This window comes from Procambarus clarkii, chromosome 4 (genome assembly GCF_040958095.1).
Source record: "Procambarus clarkii isolate CNS0578487 chromosome 4, FALCON_Pclarkii_2.0, whole genome shotgun sequence".
NCBI classification, from domain to species: domain Eukaryota; kingdom Metazoa; phylum Arthropoda; class Malacostraca; order Decapoda; family Cambaridae; genus Procambarus; species Procambarus clarkii.
The window spans coordinates 22,112,810-22,135,821 of NC_091153.1; the positions used below are offsets into that span (position 1 = coordinate 22,112,810).

Genomic DNA, 23,012 nt, shown 5'->3' on the forward strand with positions numbered 1-23,012 from the left:
AAGGGTCCTGAAAGATATTGTTAATAGAAACGTTATCCCTACAGACAAAAATCAGAGGATACAACTGACGATTTACTATAAAACCAGAAAACGGCCAGCCTACTCATGAGAAACTCTCCAGACACAAAGCAGAACGCTTTAAAAGAGACCAACGTCGTCTATGCCTTCAAATGCCCTCTTGGGGACTGTAAGCTCCAAAAAACCCAGTATATAGGCAAGACAACAACATCTCTTTCTAGGCGTTTAACGATGCATAAGCAACAACTGGCCGACCCAGTATATAGGCAAGACAACAACATCTCTTTCTAGGCGTTTAACGATGCATAAGCAACAGGGCTCCATTAAGGAACATATAATCTCTTCCCACAACCAAACCATCGCCAGAGAAATCCTAGTAAACAACACAGAAATCATCGATAGATACAGCGATAGCAGGCGGCTTGACGTTTGCGAGGCACTACACATTAAGAAGTCAACACCAGCAATCAACAGCCAATTAATGCACAACTATATTCTACCCACCTCAAGACTCCGCTCCAATATAGAAGCATCAAGAAATATTGACCAATAGGCTTTCTACAATCACTTCTATTCAATACCCATTGTTTCGTGTTCTGTCTTGTGTTGATGAATTTAATACCCTATTAAATACCACCTCACCCCATCCACCTCACTTAAATGTATATGTAAACAAATCGGAGATGTGTAAGTTCTATTCAGTTGTGTATGTGTAAACTAAAGTCTTTGAAAATGTAATAAGTTTTACGAAACGCGCTCAAGTGTCGCGTCAGACTAGAAATAAAAATGAATTTTGGAGAATTGATTTTTGAATTACCACCAACAGTGAAAAGAAATGTACGAAAGATAGAGAAAATTCGTGTTAGAATTGTTAATCTTACTTTTTCGGTCATATTTAATAATATATGTCTACAGGAAAGACTGCTACCAAAATATATATATATATATATATATATATATATATATATATATATATATATATATATATATATATATATATATATATATATATATATATATAATATATATATACATATATAATCCTGTTTTACTTTGGGTCTGGGAATATCTTGCAAATATATGTATGGTGGCGGTAATGAACCCTAACTTTCTGCTTCACCTCGCCTCTCACCTGTCCCCCTCGGCCCCGCGGCTCACCCTCCCCACACCTCACCTCACCAGGGAGAGTGGGGCGGGGACTCTCCCACCACGAATACATTGTTATATCACACAATACATTGCCAAGGCGGCGGTGACCGGGGTGGTGTTCTCTGCCACTCCCGGCTTGGTTTATCTTTCATCTCCCGACCAACTTGTCCCCAGCGGCCCCTGACTATCAAAGATGCAGCTGCACATCGCCAGACACGATCTTCTGCCGGCCAGATGATGATAGTGCTCACAGGCGCTAGTCGTACATGGCGCGGAGGTCTGAACGTGTTCAGGTCCCAGGGCAGAGATTAACAAAATATTGATCATTCAGACCACCAGGAAGGGCAGGAGAGGTGGGGGCCCTGGCTGGGCAAGCCAGAGAGTGGAAGATGGGGAACACGTCCAACGTGGGGGGTTAGGTAACAATGGGTTAGGGAGCCCACCTGTAGGGCAGGGAGTGGTGGGTAGGGGGGCTCCAGTGGGGGTTTATCTTGAGATTATCTTGAGATGATTTCGGGGCTTAGCGTCCCCGCGGCCCGGTCCTCGACCAGGCCTCCTTTTTGTTATACACCCCCAGGAAGCAGCCCGTAGCAGCTGTCTAACTGACAGGTACATATTTACTGCTAGATGAACAGGGGGCATCAGGGTAAAAGAAACTGCCAATTTGTTTCCGCCTCCACATAAGGGGCATAACTGGCCGACCCCTCACAGTGTTCAAGAGAGAACTGGATAAGCACCTTCAGGGGATACCTGATCAACCAGGCTGTGACTCGTACGTCAGGCTGCGAGCAGCCGCGTCCAACAGCCTGGTTGATCAGTCCGGCAACCAGGAGGCCTGGTCGACGACCGGGCCGCGGGGACGCTAAGCCCCGGAAGCACCTCAAGGTAACCTCAAGGTAACCTCCACCGGGGATCGAATCCGGAACCTCAGGACCACGAATCCCGAGTGCTGTCCACTCAGTTGTCAGGGGAATTAGGGGCAGATCCATACGACCTGGAGGGGAGTGGGGGTAGGGGCCCCCACAAGGAAGGGGGTACAGTAGGGAGGGCCCCCGGCGGGGGAGGCACAGTAAAGCTCTTCAAATACTGTTTATCGCGACCATTAGCTGCCCCGTAATACTTTATGTAATGGTGGAAATAAATGTGATTGGACCCCGAACAAAATTTTATACTTAACGATAAAATCAACATTAATTAATGGCTCTCTGAACACAAAATATTTTAGCTTGAATATAATCTAATCAGACGCGAATATTTTTGTGCTGTTGCTTGTTGGTCGCAAGTTCATTGTTTACGTAAAGTCCTGTATGCATGAACAAATCCACAAGGGCCGTGACGAGGGTTCGAACTTACGTCCGAGAGGATCCCAGACGCGCCTTGATCGACTAAGCTACGTCATGGTCAAAAGAATTGCAACCGACGTAATCTGCAAATGGACGTATGTTCGAACCCTCGTCACGGTCCTTGTGGATTTGTTCATTTGATGCATCACGCTATTGTGATTTGTGTGTGTTACTTGCATGCATGTTTGTTGTTTAAAGGCATAATTGTATATATGATGAATGTGTAATGTATTATGATCACCTGTATAGCGAGTCTTGAGTGACATTAAGGGTGTGTGTGTGTGTGTGTGTGTACTCACCTATTTGTGTCTGCAGGATCGAGCATTGACTCTTGGATCCCGTCTTTCGAGCATCGGGTGTTTACAGCAATGACCCCGGTCCTATTTCCCTATCATACCTAATTTTATAATTATGAATAGTATTTGCTTCCACAACCTGTTCCTGAAGTGCATTCCATTTTTCCACTACTCTCACGCTAAAAGAAAACTTCCTAACATCTCTGTGACTCATGAGTTTCCAGCTTCCACCCATGTCCCCTCGTTCTGTTACTATTCCTTGTGAACATTTCGTCTCTGTCCACTCTGTCAATCAACCTGAGTATTGTATACGTTCCTATCATGTCCCCCTCTCCCTTCTTTTTTCTAGTGTCGTAAGGCACAGTTTCCTCAGGCGCTCCTCATACCCCATCCCTCGTAGCTCTGGGACGAGTCTCGTTGCAAACCTCTGAACCTTTTCCAGTTTCATTATATGCTTCTTCAGATGGGGACTCCATGATGAGGCGGCATACTCTAAGACTGGCCTCACGTAGGCAGTGTAAAGCGCCCTAAATGCCTCCTTACTTAGGTTTCTGAATGATGTTCTAACTTTTGCCAGTGCAGAGTACGCTGCTGTCGTTATCCTATTTATATGTGCTGCAGGAGATAGATTAAGTGTTACGTCCACGCCCAGGTCTCTTTCTCGCGTCGTTACAGGTAGGCAGTTCCCATTCATTGTGTACTGTCCCTTTGGTCTCCTATCACCTAGTCCCATTTCCATAACTTTACATTTGCTCGTGTTGAACTCCAGTAGCCATTTCTCAAATCATCTCTGCAACCTGTTCAGGTCCTCTTGGAGGATTCTGCAATCCTCATCTGTCACAATTCTTCTCATCAACTTTGCATCATCCGCAAACATCGACATGTAGAGCTCTAATCCTGTAAACTTGTCGTTAACATATATTAGAAATAGAATTGGTCCCAGCACCGATCCTTGATGCTTGCGGGGGTTGAGCTTTGGCTCTTTAGTCCCGCCTCTCAACTGTCGATCAACTGGTGTACAGATTCCTGAGCCTACTGGGCTCTGTCATATCTACATTTGAAACTGTGTATGGAGTCAGCCTCCATCACATCACTGCCTAATGCATTCTATCCATTAACCACTCTGACACTGAAAAAGTTCTTTCTAATGTCCCAGTGGCTCATATGGGTACTCAGTTTCCACCTGTGTCACCTTGTTCGCGTACCACCAGTGTTGAATGGTTTATTCTTGTCTACCCGGTCGATTCCCCTGAGGATTTTGTAGGTTGTGATCATGTCTCCCCTTACTCTTCTGTCTTCCAGTGTCGTAAGGTGCATTTCCCGCAGCCTTTCCTCGTAACTCATGCCTCTTAGTTCTTGGATTAGTCTAGTGGCATACCTTTGAACTTGTTCCAGCTTCGTCTTGTGCTTGACAAGGTACGGGCTCCATGCTGGGGCCGCATACTCCAGGATTGGTCCTACATATGTGGTGTACAAGATTCTGAATGATTCCTTACACAGGTTCCTGAACGCTGTTCTGATGTTAGCCAGCTTTGCATATGCTGCAGACGTTATTCTTTTTATGTGGGCTTCAGGAGACAGGTTTGGTGTGATATCAACTCCTAGATCTTTCTCTCTGTCCGTTTCATTAAGTACTTCATCTCCTATTCTGTATCCTGTGTCTGGCCTCCTGTTTTCACCGCCTAGTTTCATTACTTTGCATTTACTCGGGTTCAAATTGAACAACCATTTGTTGGACCATTCACTCAGTTTGTCTAGGTCATCTTGTAGCCTCGTACTATCATCCTGTTTCAATGGTGTGTGTGTGTGTGTGTGTGTGTGTGTGTGTGTGAGAGACTTCTTAATGATATTAAGAAATTTAAACAAAAAATACGTGAGAAGCCTTTTATGTCTTGTGGGTGGAGTCAAGTCATATAATTCCTTTTTTCCGGGGACAGGAAGCCTGTACTTTAAGTTAATTTATACTGAGATCTCACATTGGTCGAATTACTGATCTTTGCAAGGATGCCACACACAACAGTTACCTAACTTACGGACACCTATTTACTGCTAGGGGATCAGACGCATCAGATGAAAGGAAACATGCCAAACCATCTCTGTTTCCCCGTTCTCTCCCGTCCGGGTATCGAACTCTGTATCCCCGATTGTGAGCCGAAAACATAGACTCCAGTGGTGTGCAATTGTCCACTAGTTGGAGAAATTCTGGAGTTTTTTCCATATATCCTATCATATTTATTTTATATATATTGAAGAAAGATCAACTGTTACACATGTGTATAGATGTGGAGCGCGAGTAATCGTATGTGTACAAGGAACGTATTTAACCCAGATTGCCAGCAGCACAGCAGGACGCCTTAAGCACACACACACACGTCACTTGCCATCAGTAGTTATAACAACCAAAGCCAAGTGGAAGGTTTGCAGAAACATGGAGGCCTCATAATTTGATTATTCTCACTGATAATTGGTTGTTTCATCGCCCATTATATTGTAGTAGTAGGCGACCCCATTATATATCGATTCTAATAACAAGTGGATATACTTACCAATTCCTAGCAGTAAGGAAGATACGGGCTCACTGGTCTGCTGAAATAAGCAACCCTTCCTCCGAATAGACAGTACGTTTTAATACTAAATGTAATAAGTACAATCCTGACTATCGGCATAGTACATAATTACACTTAATCGCCAGCATCGCACCTAAATATTGTGAATATTACAGTTTACCTGAAAAGCTGTATAGAAAACCACGACCTAACCTAACCTTCTTAGTGTAGGAGGACAAGCATGTTAATAGCATTTATTGCTTCTTAATTACAATTACTACTTAACCTATAGCTATATTGACATTACAATTTTATAAAACTAATAAAAGAAAACTAAAGTCTCTCAATAAATTATAAACTAACTCAGGATATATCTTGAGGTTATCTTATAATTTTAAGAAGGATATTATAAAATTTTGTGTAAAATCTCTATTGTTTAATAAAACTGAAAAAGAAATTCTTTATATTTAAAACTTATGTATATAGAATTGAACACGAAAACTTCATCCTATAAATTTTGAGTGTATTAACAGAAAATGATATTATATGGGTAGGTAAATGTAACAGCACAATTAAGTATATATAAGCTATGCAGACAGTCAAGAATGTACTAATTACGATTAGTATTTAAACGTACCGTCCATTCGGAGTAAGGGTTGGAAATAAGGGAGTGGAGGCACTTACTATTCCTCTAAAGGAGAGATGGGGGTTGCGGCGGCAAGATGGACTCACCGATCTTCTGGAGGAAGGCGGCGTAGTTGTTGTGGACCACCGGGTCTGAGGGCCGGGCAGCTAACAGTGCCAGGTGGAGGCTCTCGGCCTCCGTGGAGCGTCCGGCCTCGCTGTAGAGCCCAGCCAGGGCCGACACGGCATCCCTGTTGGTTGCATCGTGGCGTAGACTCTCCTCCAGCAGCGTCACCGCCTCCACCATGCGACCCTGCTGCCTGGTGGGGAGACAAGGGAAGAGAGGATTATCTTCCAGTAACACTTCCAGATCCTCCCAAAATGCTATAGTGTTCGTTGGGTTGAAAGGCAGGACGAGCTGGTGGGAGGAATTCCCTTCCACCAGCACCTCTTTTTCAGACGCTTAAATAACTCAGATATCTAACTGCCTGCAACGTGAAATAAAACAAACGGGGCCTGAATTTAGTAGGAGCGAAGCTGGGCAAATTCTCAAGGGTGTATACTTTTCTGTAACGATCGGCATGCCAGCATGACGGCGCTCACGTTCACTCTCGCATTTGTTCCTTATCAGGAAAAACGCCGTGAGTGTGTGTGTGTGTGTGTGTGTGTGTGTGTGTACTCACCTAGTTGTGTTTGCAGGGGTTGAGCTCTGGCTCTTTGGTACCGCCTCTCAACCGTCAATCAACAGGTGTACAGGTTCCTGAGCCTATTGGGCTCTATCATATCTACACTTGAAACTGTGTATGGAGTCAGCCTCCACCACATTACTTCCTAATGCATTCCATTTGTCAACCACTCTGACACTAAAAAAGTTCTTTCTAAAATCTCTGTGGCTCATTTGGGCACTCAGTTTCTACCTGTGTCCCCTAGTGCGTGTGCCCCTTGTGTTAAATAGCCTGTCTTTATCAACCCTGTCGATTCCCGTGAAAATCGTGAATGTGGTGATCCTGTCCCCCCTAATTCTTCTGTCTTCAAACGAAGTGAGGTTTAATTCCTGAAGTCTGTCCTCGTAGCTCATACCTCTCACCTCGGGTATTAGTGTGGTGGCAAACCTTTGAACCTTTTCCAGTTTAGTCTTATGCTTGACTAGATATGGATTCCTTGTTGGAGCCGCATACTCCAGGATTGGTCTGACATATGTGGTATATAATGTTCTGAAAGATTCCTTACACAAGTTTCTAAAGGCCGTCCTTATGTTAGCCAACCTGGCATATGCTGCTGATGTTATCCACTTGATATGAGCTTCAGGGGACAGGTCTGGCGTGATATCAACCCCCAGGCCTTTCTCTCTCTCTCTGACTCTTGAAGTATCTCATCTCCCAAATGATACCTTGTAACTGGTCACCTGCTTCCTACCCCTATCTTCATTACATTACATTTGCTTGGGTTAAACTCAAACAGCCATTTGTTCGACCATTCCTGCAGCTTGTCTAGGTCTTCTTGAAGCCTCAAGCTGTCCTCCTCTGTCTTAATCCTTCTCATAATTTTGGCGTCGTCAGCAAACATTGAGAGGAATGAGTCTATACCCTCTGGGAGATCATTTACGTATATCAGAAACAGGATAGGTCAAAGCACAGAGCCCTGTGGGACTCCACTGGTGACTTCACGCCATTCTGAGGTCTCACCCCTCACTGTAACTCTCTGCTTCCTATTACTTAGGTACTCCCTTATCCACTGGAGCGCCCTACCAGTTACTCCTGCCTGTTTCTCCTGCTTATGCATCAACCTTTTATGGGGTACTGTGCCAAAGGCTTTCCGACACTCCAAAAAAATGCAGTCCGCCCATCCTTCTCTTTCTTACTTAATCTTTGTCACCTGATCGTAGAATTCTGTCAAGCCTGTAAGGCAAGATTTACCCTCCCTGAACCCATGTTGATGGGTTGTCACGAAGTCTCTTCTCTCCAGATGTGTTACTAGGTTTTTTCTCACAATCTTCTCCATCACCTTGCATGGTATACAAGTTAAGGACACTGGCCTGTAGTTCAGTGCCTCTTGTCTGTTACCCTTTTTGTATATTGGTACTACATTAACAGTCTTCCATATTTCTGGTAGGTCTCCCGTTTCCAGTGACCTACTATACACTATGGAGAGTGGCAAGCAAAGTGCTCCTGCACACTCTTTCAATACCCATGGTGAGATTCCGTCCGGCCCAACAGCTTTTCTCACATCCAGCTCCAATAGGTGCTTCTTCACCTCATCTCTTGTAATTTCGAACCTTTCCAAGGTCACCTGGTTTGCTGCCATCACTCCTAGCGCCGTGACATCTCCCTGTTCTATTGTAAAGACCTCTTGGAACCTTTTGTTGAGTTCTTCACACACCTTTTTGTCATTCTCTGTGTACCTGTTCTCGCCCACCCTAAGTTTCATCACCTGTTCCTTCACTGTTGTCTTCCTCCTGATGTGACTGTGTAATAGCTTTGGTTCGGTCTTGGCTTTATTAACTATATCATTTTCATACCTTTTCTCAGCTGCTCTTCTCACACTAACATACTCGTTCCTGGTTCTCTGGTATCTCTCTCTACTTTCTGGTGTTCTGTTATTACGGAAGTTCCTCCATGCCCTTTTGTTCAGCTCCTTTGCTTTCATACATTCCCTATTAAACCACGGATTCTTCCTTTGCTTCTCTGTTTTTTCCTGTCGGGCTGGGACAAACCTGCTTACAGCCTCTTGACATTTTTGGGTGACATAGTCCATCATGTCTTGTACGGACTTGGTTCCGAGTTCTGTGTCCCAATGTATATCCCATAGGAATTTATTCATCTCCACACACACATCTGTGTGTGTGTGTGTGTGTGTGTGTGTGTACTTTCCTTAGGAGCATAACCTCCCTACTCCCCCCTCTCAACCCCCCACAAGTCTCCAGTCCCCCCCCCTCCTCTCCACTCTCAATCCCCTACGAGTCCCCAGTACCACAACTGTACCATATAGGTTCACTGAAAATTAATTAAATAATTTGTTAATTTAAATGTAGTTTTAGTTTGACTTTTGATGTCAAGTTGTTCCATGTTAGAGACAATATTCCTGATATTATTTTATTTTAGCGATTGTGGTTTTCTTATGAAGTTGTTTTATTATGATAATAGAGGCAGGCACAACAAAGGCAGAACACGCTGAAAACACCTGCGACTACCCACCTACCACAGCGAAACATCTGTGACTACGGAACTACCACGGATAAATAGCTGTTTCAACAAGATTGCTCAGTAATCACAGGTGTTCCCCATTCAGCCTATATTCTGCTGGTCTCTGACGCTGACTCTGAATAATTCCTCCACTCTGTGTCATATTATCATGCGACAGGTCGTTACAAGACTACTCTCCGGTGTAACTTGGTTATTAAGGAATAATGTCTTCCCCGCTAATGGCTGTGTGAAGGTCAAGTTCACTCTCGGCGTTACACATGAGAGGACTTCCTTATACACGCGCACGTGCATGCAAGCACACACACACACACACACACACACACACACACACACACACACACACACACACACACACACACACACATCGACATCGAGCAGTTGGAACATGAAATACCACTAGGAGCTAGTGACCATTGTGTCCTAGTCTTTGACTACATGATGGAGCTTAAAATTGTGACCAAAGGACAAGAGGTCCGGGAAAGGAGACTTGATTACAGAAAAGGGGACTACAGAAGGATAAGGGACTACCTGGGAGAAGTGTAGTGGGAGGAAGAACTTAGAGGAAAAACAGTGCAAGGTATGATGAACCAAGTCATATTAAAATGCAAGGAGGCTGAAGAGAGATTTATTCCAACAATAAAGGAAAAAAGCAGGAGGGAATATAATAACCCATGGTTTAATAGACAGTGTCAGGAAGCAAAGGTGAGAAGCAGGAGGGAGTGGAGGAAGTTCAGAAGACAAAGGACAGAGGACAACAGGATTAGATGTAACAGAGCTAGGAATGATTACATTAACATAAGACGAGTGTCGGAAAGAAATTATGAGAATGATATTGCAGTCAAAGCGAAAAAGCAACCTAAACTACTACATAGCCATATAAGAAGGAAGATGTCGGTAAATGACCAAGTGACAAGACTGAGGAAAACAGAAGGGGCATATACAGAAAGCGACAAGGAAATCTGCGAGGTACTGAATGCAAAATTCCATGGAGTGTTCACAACCGAGCCTGAGCAGCTCCCATTGTTAGAAGAGATTACCCAAGATGAAAGACTATCAGATATAGATGTGACAGCAGAGGATGTAATGAAACAGTTGACAACACTGGATGCAAATAAAGCTGTTGGACCAGACAAAGTATCACCGTGGATACTTAAAGAGGCAGCGCAGCCTCTCAGCGTGCCTCTGGCAATGATCTTTAATGAGTCACTTATGTCGGGAGAATTGCCCAGTTGCTGGAAGGAGGCAAATGTCGTACCGATTTTCAAAAAAGGTGATAGGGAGGAGGCACTTAACTACAGACCCGTATCACTGACAAGCATCCCCTGCAAAATACTTGAAAGAATAATTAGGCTAAGACTTGTTGAGCACCTGGAGAGCATTGGGTTTGTAAACAAGCACCAACATGGGTTCTGGACAGGGAAATCATGCCTAACAAACCTTTTAGAATTCTATGATAAAGTAACAAGGATAAGGCAGGACAGAGAAGGCTGGGCAGACTGCATATTTCTTGACTGCCAAAAGGCCTTTGATACAGTACCGCACATGAGACTGCTATACAAACTTGAGAGGCAGGCAGGAGTAAGCGAAAAGGCCCTAGTATGGGTGAAGAACTACCTAATAGGAAGGAGCCAGAGGGTAATGGTAAGGGGCGAGAAGTCGGACTGGCGAACAGTAACAAGTGGAGTACCTCAAGGATCGGTGCTGGGACCAATCCTCTTTCTAATTTACGTAAATGATATGTTTACAGGAGTGGAATCATACATGTCAATGTTTGCGGATGACGCAAAATTAATGAGAAGAGTTGTGACAGACGAGGATTGTAGGATCCTCCAAGAGGACTTAAACAGGTTGCAGAGATGGTCAGGGAAATGACTACTGGAGTTTAACACCAGTAAATGTAAAGTTATGGAAATGGGATCAGGTGACAGGAGACCAAAGGGACAGTACACAATGAAGGGGAACAGCTTACCTGTAACGATTCGAGAAAGAGACCTGGGAGTGGATGTGACACCTAATCTAACTCCTGAGGCACATATAAATAGGATAACGACAGCAGCGTACTCTACACTGGCGAAAATTAGAACTTCATTCAGAAACCTAAATGAGGAGGCTTTTAGGGCGCTTTACACTGCCTACATGAGACCCGTCTTAGAGTATGCCGCGCCATCATGGAGCCCCCACCTGAAGAAACACATAAAGAAACTGGAGAAGGTTCAGAGGTTTGCGACGAGGCTTGTCCCAGAGTTACGAGGGATGGGATATGAAGAGCGTCTGAAGGAACTGAACCTTACGACACTAGAGAAAAGAAGGGAGAGAGGAGATATGATAGGGACATATAAAATACTCAGGGGAATTGACAAAGTGGAAATAGATGAAATGTTCACACGTAATAATAACAGAACGAGGGGACATGGGTGGAAACTGGAAACTCAGATGAGTCACAGAGATGTTAGGAAGTTTTCTTTTAGCGTGAGAGTAGTGGAAAAATGGAATGCACTTGGGGAACAGGTTGTGGAAGCAAATACTATTCATACTTTTAAAACTAGGTATGATAGGGAAATGGGACAGGAGTCATTGCTGTAAACAACCGATAGCTGGAAAGGCGGGATCCAAGAGTCAATGCTCAATCCTGCAAGCACAAATAGGTGAGTACAAATAGGTGAGTACACACACACACACACACACACACACACACACACACACACACACACACACACACACACACACACACACACACACAAAGTACCCACCTAAGGCACCCTCCCTCCCCCCCACCCCTCTCCTCCCACTCACCCCCCTCCTCCCACTCCCCCCTCCCCCCAGGACCTCCCTTCTCCCCCATCCCCCAAGCCCTCCCTTCTCCCACATGCCCTTCCGTCCCTCCCACCCACAAGCCCTCCATTCTCCCCCACCCCCCTAAGCTCCCCACTCTCCCCCACCCCACCTAAGCCTTCCCCTCTCCACCACTCCCCAAAACCCTCCCCTCTTCCTCAACCACCTCAGCCTTCCCTTTCCCCCCACGCCCCCCAAGCCCTCCTCACTTTATTGCCCCCACAAACCCCCCTTTCTCCCCCATCCCCACACCCCCCTCAACCCTCCCCCTCTCACCCACCCCCCCAACCCTCCCCCCCCTCACCCACTCCCCCTTCCCTCCCCCTCCCCCCTTCCCTCCCCTCACCCCCTACCCTCCCCCTCCCCCTACCCCCCCCAAGCCCTTCCTCCTCCACCAGTCTCCCCATACCAGATCCTCCCAGCTCCCGCTCACCCCAGACCCCACAGGTCCTCCCCAGAGGAGAAGCTAGGAGAGGAGAGTTAGTTTCAGGGCAATGTACTCGAACATAGATGGGATCACAAGCAAGGCAAGTGAACTAAGAGAAAGAGCACAAGAAGTGAACCCAGATGTAATTGGACTCACTGAAACAAAACTCTCTGGAATCATAACGAATGTCGTGTTTCCCCAGGAGTACACAATAATAAGGAAAGAGAGGGAAGGTAGGGGAGGAGGAGGAGTGGCCCTACTCATGAGAAAGGAATGGAGTTTTAAGGAGATGGCTATCCCGGGCTGTGAGGGTTCCAGAGACTACATAGCAGGCACCATGACAATGGAAGGACCAAGGATAGTAGTAGCAGTAATATATAATCCTCCACCAAATGACAGAAGACCCAGTCAAGAGTACGAAAGCAACAACATGGCAGTTAACACTATAATTGAGAGGGCAGCCTCTTCTGCCTGTAGAAATAGATCCCACCTGCTCATCATGGGGGACATCAATCACGGCAGGATTGATTGGGAGAACAAGGAACCGCATGGAGGCGAGGATACGTGGAGGGCCAAACTACTGGAGGTGGCGACTAGAAACTTCTTAACCCAGCATGTCAGTGAACCCACAAGGATGAGAGGAAACGACGAACCAGCGAGACTCGACCTGGTTTTCACCCTGAACGACTCTGACATAAGAGAAATCAGTTTTGAGGACCCAGTAGGAATGAGCGACCACAGTGTATTGGTGTTTGAGTACCTGATTGAAGAAGGGTTATTGAACTCGAGAAGGGATACCGAAACCAAAAGGTTAGCATACCGAAAGGGAAACTATGAGGAGATAAGAAAATGCCTAGCAGATATAGCATGGGAAACAGAGCTCAGGGAAAAGACGGCCCAAGATATGATGGAATACATCACGCAAAAATGCAAGGATGCGGCAAACAAGTTTGTCCCAGTCCAAAAGGAAAACAGTGAAATGAAGATGAGAAACCCATGGTTTAATCAGAGATGTAGGCTAGCTAAGCAGCAAAGTAAAAGGGCATGGAGAAACTATAGGAATAACAGGACACTGGAGAGCAGAGAAAGATACCAGAATGCCAGGAATGAATATGTTAGGATGAGAAGAGAGGCAGAAAGACAATACGAAAATGACATCGCAAGCAAGGCAAAGACTCAGCCTAAATTGCTGCATAGCCACATCAGGAGAAAAACAACAGTAAAGGAACAGGTTATGAAATTAAGGTTAGGGGCAGAAGGATTCACTACAAACGACAAGGAAGTGTGTGAGGAACTGAATAAGAAATTCCAGGAGGTCTTCACCTTAGAGCAAGGAGAAATGCCAGAGATAAGAGAGGGAATAGCTAACCAGGAACCACTGGAAGAGTTTGAGATTACCAGCGGGGAAGTAAGGAAGTATTTACTAGAATTGGATGTGACAAAGGCTATAGGTCCAGATGGAATCTCCCCTTGGATACTAAAGGAAGGAGCAGAAGAACTGTGCCTCCCGCTCTCCATGGTGTATAACAAATCACTGGCAACAGGGGAACTGCCAGAAATTTGGAAAGCAGCTAACGTAGTCCCGATATACAAGAAAGGGGATAGACAGGAGGCACTGAATTACAGACCAGTGTCCCTAACCTGCATACCATGCAAGTTGATGGAGAAGATTGTGCGAAGAAAGATAGTGGAACATCCGGAGCGAAAGAACTTTGTAACACAGCATCAACATGGATTCAGGGATGGCAGGTCCTGTCTCACAGGGTTACTTGAATTCTACGACCAGGCAACAAAAATAAGGCAAGAAAGAGAAGGGTGGGCAGACTGCATATTTTTGGATTGTCAGAAAGCCTTTGACACAGTGCCACACAAGAGGCTAGTGAAAAAACTGGAGATGCAGGCTGGAGTGAAAGGGAAGGTACTCCGTTGGATACAGGAGTACCTAAGTAACAGGAGACAACGAGTCAGTGTGAGGGGTGAGGTCTCAGATTGGCGAGACGCTACGAGTGGAGTACCGCAGGGGTCAGTCCTTGGACCTATACTGTTTCTGATATATGTAAATGATCTTCCAGAGGGTATAGCATCGTTTCTCTCAATGTTTGCCGATGATGCAAAAATTATGAGGAGGATTGAAACTGAGGACGATAGTAGGAGGCTACAAGATGTCCTAGACAGACTGAGTGAATGGTCCAACAAATGGCTGTTGAAGTTCAACCCGAGTAAATGCAAAGTAATGAAACTAGGTGGTGGAAATAGGAGGCCAAACACAGGATACAGAATAGGAGATGAAGTACTTAATGAAACGAACAGAGAGAAAGATCTAGGAGTTGATATCACACCAAACCTGTCTCCTGAAGCCCACATAAAAAGAATAACGTCTGCGGCATATGCGAGGCTGGCTAACATCAGAACAGCGTTCAGGAACCTGTGTAAGGAATCATTCAGAATCTTGTTCACCACATATGTAAGACCAATCCTGGAGTATGCGGCCCCAGCATGGAGCCCGTATCTTGTCAAGCACAAGACGAAGCTGGAAAAAGTCCAAAGGTACGCCACTAGACTAGTCCCAGAACTAAGAGGCATGAGTTACGAGGAAAGGCTGCGGGAAATGCACCTTACGACACTGGAAGACAGAAGAGTAAGGGGAGACATGATCACAACCTACAAAATCCTCAGAGGAATCGACCGGGTAAACAAGGATAAACTATTCAACACTGGTGGGACGCGAACAAGGGGACACAGGTGGAAACTGAGTACTCACATGAGCCACAGAGACGTTAGAAAGAACTTTTTCAGTGTCAGAGTAGTTAACGGATGGAATGCATTAGGCAGTGATGTGGTGGAGGCTGACTCCATACACAGTTTTAAATGTAGATATGATGGAGCCCAGTAGGCTCAAGAATTTGTACACCAGTTGATTGACAGTTGAGAGGCGGGACCAAAGAGCCAAAGCTCAACCCCCGCAAGCACAAATAGGTGAGTACAAATAGGTGAGTACACACACACACACACACACACACACACACACACACACACACATACACACACACACACACACACACACACACTCACACACACACACACACACACACACACACTCACACACACACACACACACACACACACACACACACACACACACACACACACACACACACACACACACACACTACCAAGCACTGTTAATTTATCTTATTACATCTTGGCGCTCTTACATCATGCCTCAAGCGGCAATAACATGAGTCGGCACATGCTGGTTATGCCCAGCTTGGCTGTCCTCTGAAATTGTGCCTTCTCACTTAAATACATATATACCAATAGGAGAGTGTGCCCAAGACTCTAGGCCTGACGCTTGGAGCTAGCCTCACAAACATTTGCAGGGGGATTGGCGTAGTTTGGGTAGGCCTAAAGTAAACACTAAGAAATATTAGTAATTATAGCCACCCCCGTCCCCCAGGCGATTTTCGTGACGTCAAGTGGGAAATATATGGTGTGATTTCCATAGAGTTGTAGTGATTTTAATGTATTTTCTGAGAGAAGGGAAAGTCTGCGAAGCAGGGACGGGAAGGGGAAGGAGGACGAGAGGGGGGGGGGGGGCAGAAGGAAAAAATAAGAAAAATTTAAATGGAAAACGGATAAAAGAAAATAATAGACATTAGGCCCATACATTTGTTTCATTACTTCTTAATAGTCCATTTTCGTAGAGAGAGAGAGAGAGAGAGAGAGAGAGAGAGAGAGAGAGAGGGAGAGAGAGAGAGAGAGAGAGAGAGAGAGAGAGAGAGAGAGAGAGAGAGAGAGAGAGAGAGAGAGAGAGAAAGAGAGGATGAGGACGAAGGGGGGAAAGGCGTGAATAGTGGGGAAGAGGGTGAAAGAGGGAGGAAGAGACGCGCCTACCCCTTCTATATAAATAAATTTAAATTGTCAGTTGGAGGGGGAGGTTACGGAAATGGGATTGATGGTGGGGGGGGGGATAACAGATAAGATGAGTGGGGAAAGAGGAAAAGAAAGGTGGAATAGGAGACGAAGGCGAAGGCGACTATCCCTCACACCGGCGGCTACTCATCCTAGTAGATTCATCATAATACTTGAAGGTTAAAGAAACATTATTCAAGTACTCAAAATAAAGTCTGAATCACGAGAAAATGAAACGCCCAACCTGATCAAGAGTCGTACAGATTCCCGTTTTCCCGCCGGCAAATGTCGTCTGCCTGGCTAGGAGGCCCTGGTCGAGGACCGGGCCGCGGGAAGGCTAAGCCCCGAAATCATGGCAAGGTAAAGTACCCCGCCAGAGAAGGGATCTTCAGAGCTTCGGGACTGCTGGAAATCGCTGCTCCTCGTAATGTGTTCGTGCCTATTTCCCTCACAAGGAAGATGAGCCAGTAGACGACCCTTCAGGGAAACACCACCATAGTGACGTATTCCCTAGTACAACCTGTCATCAGGCTACTAACCCTTCTAGGATTATATCACAGTATTTGACGTATTCGATGCAACAATGCATTGATTTTTTTTGGCCAAAGATCGCTACTAATCACGATTTCCTAGAATTTTCACGCGATCAGACATTGCTATTTCAACATTGTACAGCTCGATTTGGGAACTTTTTTTTTTTAAGCTCAAAACCCCTTCATTTTCCTGCATTAAACTGCATCTGTCAATCTTTCCAACCCTAGTCAGTTGTTGACCAGACCACACACTAGAAAGTGAAGGGACGACGACGTTTCGTCGTCGTCCCTTGAGAATGGTCCAGGACGGTCCGGGACATCGACTTGAGAATGGTCCAGGACGGTCCGGGACATCGACTTGAGAATGGTCCAGGACGGACCGAAAGGTCGTCGTCCCTTCACTTTCTAGTGTGTGGTCTGGTCAACAGACTTCAGCCACGTTATTGTGACTCCTCGTCTGCCTTGTCAATTGTTAAGGATCCACCGGCTGATTCAAACATCCCGGTCCGTCCTCCAACACGTGCGAGTGAGGAGAATGTGGCGCCAGAGAAGCAGCGACAGACCTTTTTTTGTTTTCTCAAAACATCATTTGGCACCACCAGACACAAGACGTTGACCTAGATCAATTTTGGCATCGCTATACATATTTGGCACTTGTGTGGCATAATTACCAACATCGAGAAGGGTCTGCATCCGCCTTTGGGATCAAACAACGGGTTCGCTACATACAACGGGATCGCCACAAACATCGGGATCGCCACAAACAACGGGATCGCCACAAACAACGGGTTCACCACAAACAACGGGTTGGCCACAAACAACGGGATCACCACGAAAAAACGTCCTCGCCACAAACAACGGGTTGGCCACTAACAACGGGATCGCCACAAACAACGGGATCGCCACAAACAACGGGATCGCCACAAACAACGGGTTGGCCAAAAACAACGGGTTGGCCACAAACAACGGGATCACCACGAAAAAACGTCATCACCACAAACAACGGGTTGGCCACTAACAACGGGTTGGCCACAAACAACAGGTTGACCACAAACAACGGGATTGCCACAAACAACGGGTTGGCCACAATCAACGGGTTGGCCACAAACAACGGGATTGCCCCAATCAACGGGTTGGCCACAAACAACGGGTTGGCCACAAACAACGGGTTGGCCACAAACAACGGGTTGGCCACAAACAACAGGTTGGCCACAAACAACGGGTTGGCCACAAACAACGGGATTGCCACAATCAACGGGTTGGCCACAAACAACGGGTTGGCCACAAACAACGGGTTGGCCACAAACAACGGGTTGGTCACAAACAACGGGTTGGCCACAAACAACGGGTTGGCCACAAACAACGGGTTGGCCACAAACAACGGGTTGGTCACAAACAACGGGTTGGCCACAAACAACGGGTTGACCACAAACAACGGATTGGCCACAAACAACGGGTTGGCCACAAACAACGGGTTGACCACAAACAACGGATTGGCCACAAACAACGGGTTGGCCACAAACAACGGGTTGGCCACAATCAACGGGTTGGCCACAAACAACGGGATTGCCACAATCAACGGGTCGGCCACAAACAACGGGTTGGTCACAAACAACGGGTTGGCCACAATCAACGGGTTGGCCACAATCAACGGGTTGGCCACAAACAACGGGATTGCCACAATCAACGGGTTGGCCACAAACAACGGGTTGGCCACAAACAACGGGTTGGCCACAAACAATGGGTTGGCCACAAGCAACAGGTTGGCCACAAACAACGGGTTGGCCACAAACAACGGGATTGCCACAATCAACGGGTTGGCCACAAACAACGGGTTGGCCACAAACAACGGGTTGGCCACAAACAACGGGTTGGTCACAAACAACGGGTTGGCCACAAACAACGGGTTGGCCACAAACAACGGGTTGGTCACAAACAACGGGTTGGCCACAATCAACGGGTTGGCCACAATCAACGGGTTGGCCACAAACAACGGGATTGCCACAATCAACGGGTTGGCCACAAACAACGGGTTGGCCACAAACAACGGGTTGGCCACAAACAACGGGTTGGCCACAAGCAACAGGTTGGCCACAAACAACGGGTTGGCCACAAACAACGGGATTGCCACAAACAACGGGTTGGCCACAAACAACGGGTTGGTCACAAACAACGGGTTGGCCACAAACAACGGGTTGACCACAAACAACGGGTTGGCCACAAACAACGGGTTGGCCACAAACAACGGGTTGGCCACAAACAACAAATTTTATGCAATATAAATAATGAGCAATCAAAGCCTCATACATACGCCAAGGGTGGTGTATCTGATATTATATTGGTAATATAAACATTTCTATATAAATTTTGGTATTTAGACCTTGTAATTTGTTTATTTTTCTCTCTCACATTATATATATATATATATATATATATATATATATATATATATATATATATATATATATATATATATATATATATATATATATATATATATGAATGAAAACTCACACCTGGGGACTCATATATCAAAAACTCATATAGTCCTGGGGACCATTCAGGCTTGTTCGCATATATATATATATATATATATATATATATATATATATATATATATATATATATATATATATATATATATATATATATATATATATATATATATATTTAATATATATATAATGTATATGCACTTTTCTAACCACAATGAATGTGGATAATAATACTTAATCCACTTAGGCAATAGGAGCCTCGAACCATCGACCACCAGAACGGTAGCCAGCAGCTGTAACCACTAAGCTACTGAACGAACCACAACAAGAGTGGCCCTCGTAGATGCCCAACTGGTATCCAATTGAGACTGAAGTGCCGCCACTTGAGCACAGAGGCACCAGGAGATCTACGCCCCAGTCATATATATGTGCTCAGTGGCACCCCTGTGGGAGGCCTAAACTGCCAAAATGGATTACAGTTGTGTATCTTCCAGATTCTCTCATATTGTGGAGTGTTCAGTAGCTCAGTGGTTAGCTCTGCTGGCTCATGCTGTTCTGGTGGTCACTGGTTCGAAGCTCCTAATGCCAGAGTGAATGAAATTCACTCCATGTTTAGATAGAGTGAAGATAGACTCCATGTTTAGACCCAAGGCCACATCGTGTTAGAGAAAGTGTTCCTTGCAAGAATTGCTTATGTTTTGTGTAACTGCCTTTTCCACCTGACCAAGGTGGTGAACACTGAGCACCTGAGTCATGTCACTGGGGGACTCCCTCCCCTGGTGTAGGTGGGAGATATAACTGTGGACTCCCTCCCCTTGTGTAGGTAGAAGATATAACAGTGGACTCCCTCCCCTGGTGTAGGTGGGAGATATAACGGTGGACTCCCTCCCCTGGTGTAGGTGGGAGATATAACTGTGGACTCCCTCCCCTTGTGTAGGTAGAAGATATAACAGTGGACTCCCTCCCCTGGTGTAGGTGGGAGATATAACGGTGGAATCCCTCCCCTGGTGTAGGTGGGAGATATAACGGTGGACTCCCTCCCCTGGTGTAGGTGGGAGATATAACGGTGGAATCCCTCCCCTGGTGTAGGTAGAAGATATAACAGTGGACTCCCTCCCCTGGTGTAGGTGGGAGATATAACGGTGGACTCCCTCCCCTGCTGTAGGTGGGAGATATAACGGTGGACTCCCTCCCCTGGTGTAGGTAGAAGATATAACAGTGGACTCCCTCCCCTGGTGTAGGTGGGAGATATAACAGTGGACTCCCTCCCCTGGTATAGGTGGGAGATATAATGGTGGACTCCCTCCCCTTGTGTAGGTAGAAGATATAACAGTGGACTCCCTCCCCTGGTGTAGGTGGGAGATATAACGGTGGACTCCCTCCCCTGGTGTAGGTGGGAGATATAACGGTGGAATCCCTCTCCTGGTGTAGGTGGGAGATATAACGGTGGACTCCCTCCCCTTGTGTAGGTAGAAGATATAACAGTGGACTCCCTCCCCTGGTGTAGGTGGGAGATATAACGGTGGACTCCCTCCCCTTGTGTAGTTAGAAGATATAACAGTGGACTCCCTCCCCTGGTGTAGGTGGGAGATATAACGGTGGACTCCCTCCCCTTGTGTCGGTAGAAGATATAACAGTGGACTCCCTCCCCTGGTGTAGGTGGGAGATATAACGGTGGACTCCCTCCCCTTGTGTAGGTAGAAGATATAACGGTGGACTCCCTCCCCTGGTGTAGGTGGGAGATATAACGGTGGACTCCCTCCCCTGGTGTAGGTGAGAGATATAACGGTGGACTCCCTCCCCTGGTGTAGGTGAGAGATATAACAGTGGACTCCCTCCCCTGGTGTAGGTGGGAGATATAACGGTGGACTCCCTTCCCTGGTGTAGGTAGAAGATATAACAGTGGACTCCCTCCCCTGGTGTAGGTGGGAGATATAACGGTGGACTCTCTCCCCTGGTGTAGGTAGAAGATATAACAGTAGACTCCCTCCCCTGGTGTAGGTGGGAGATATAACGGTGGACTCCCTCCCCTGGTGTAGGTGAGAGATATAACGGTGGACTCCCTCCCCTTGTGTAGGTAGAAGATATAACGGTGGAATCCCTCCCCTGGTGTAGGTGGAAGATATAACAGTGGACTCCCTCCCCTGGTGTAGGTGGGAGATATAACAGTGTACTCCCTCCCCTGGTGTAGGTGGGAGATATAACAGTGCACTCCCTTCCCTGGTGTAGGTGGAAGATATAACAGTGGACTCCCTCCCCTGGTGTAGGTGGGAGATATAACAGTGGACTCCCTCCCCTGGTGTAGGTGAAAGATATAACAGTGGACTCCCTCCCCTGGTGTAGGAGGAAGATATAACAGTGGACTCCCTCTCCTGGTGTAGGTGGGAGATATAACAGTGGACTCCCTCCCTTGGTGTAGGAGGAAGATATAACAGTGGACTCCCTCCCTTGTTGTAGGAGGAAGATATAACAGTGGACTCCCTCCCCTGGTGTAGGTGGGAGATATAACGGTGGACTCCCTCCCCTGGTGTAGGAGGGAGATATAACAGTGGACTCCCTCCCCTGGTGTAGGTGGAAGATATAACAGTGGACTCCCTCCCCTGGTGTAGGTGGAAGATATAACAGTGGACTCTCTCCCCTGGTGTAGGAGGAAGATATAACAGTGGACTCCCTCCCCTGGTGTAGGTGGGAGATATAACGGTGGACTCCCTTCCCTGGTGTAGGAGGAAGATATAACAGTGGACTCCCTCCCCTGGTGTAGGTGGGAGATATAACGGTGGACTCCCTCCCCTGGTGTAGGTGGAAGATATAACAGTGGACTCCCTCCCCTGGTGTAGGTGGGAGATATAACGGTGGACTCCCTCCCCTGGTGTAGGTGGGAGATATAACGGTGGACTCCCTCCCCTGGTGTAGGTGGAAGATATAACAGTGGACTCCCTCCCCTGGTGTAAGAGGAAGATATAACAGTGGACTCCATTTTTTTTAGATTCTCCCGACACTCTCTTTTTCTCTCCAGTTATTTAAATACATGATATCGGGATTCGAGCCCAGTTTGACCCAAGTGGGAATATCTGGCTACCCGCGGCCAGATGCAGCGATAACGAAGCCCGGAAACCCGTGAATAAGACTATAAGACTTAATAAGATATAAGACTATAAGATTATAAGATAAGCAATAAGACTACCTACTTCAGTCTTATTGCAATAAGGAAGCTTATTACATTGCGACCAAACTTAATGCAATTCCCGTCTCGTTTTGGAGATAGATTTTTGTCACTCAGAATACTTATGTTATGGGGTTATTGTCCTTTGTATTGGGTATTTGTTTATTTTTGTTTACTGATGCAATTACTTCTACAAAGGTGATTGGATTTACAGAAAAAGTTTCACACAAAGCAGTGTTTATATAACACCTCGGATGAGTTTGAATATCAACAATTGCGGCCATTTGTTACGAAATTATAGCGTTTTGAACAATGAAATGTAACCTTTGAAGTTTATATGGGCGTATACTGGGGATTATTGGTGCATGTTTATATACTGCTTTAGTTTATATATATATATATATATATATATATATATATATATATATATATATATATATATATATATATATATATATATATATATGAAAG

General features: G+C 45.9%; 1 protein-coding gene across 1 annotated transcript in view; it reads right to left on the minus strand.

Annotated features, from left to right (window-relative positions):
• LOC123772350 (protein O-mannosyl-transferase TMTC1) overlaps positions 1 to 6,290 on the minus strand; it is a 54,238-nt gene extending 47,948 nt beyond the window's left edge. The window contains exon 1 of the mRNA XM_069337319.1: positions 6,085 to 6,290. Coding sequence (XP_069193420.1) covers positions 6,085 to 6,283 — 199 coding nt within the window. The 5' untranslated portion in view covers positions 6,284 to 6,290. The remainder of the gene's footprint in view (positions 1 to 6,084) is intronic.
• Positions 6,291 to 23,012: the final 16,722 nt, after the last annotated feature.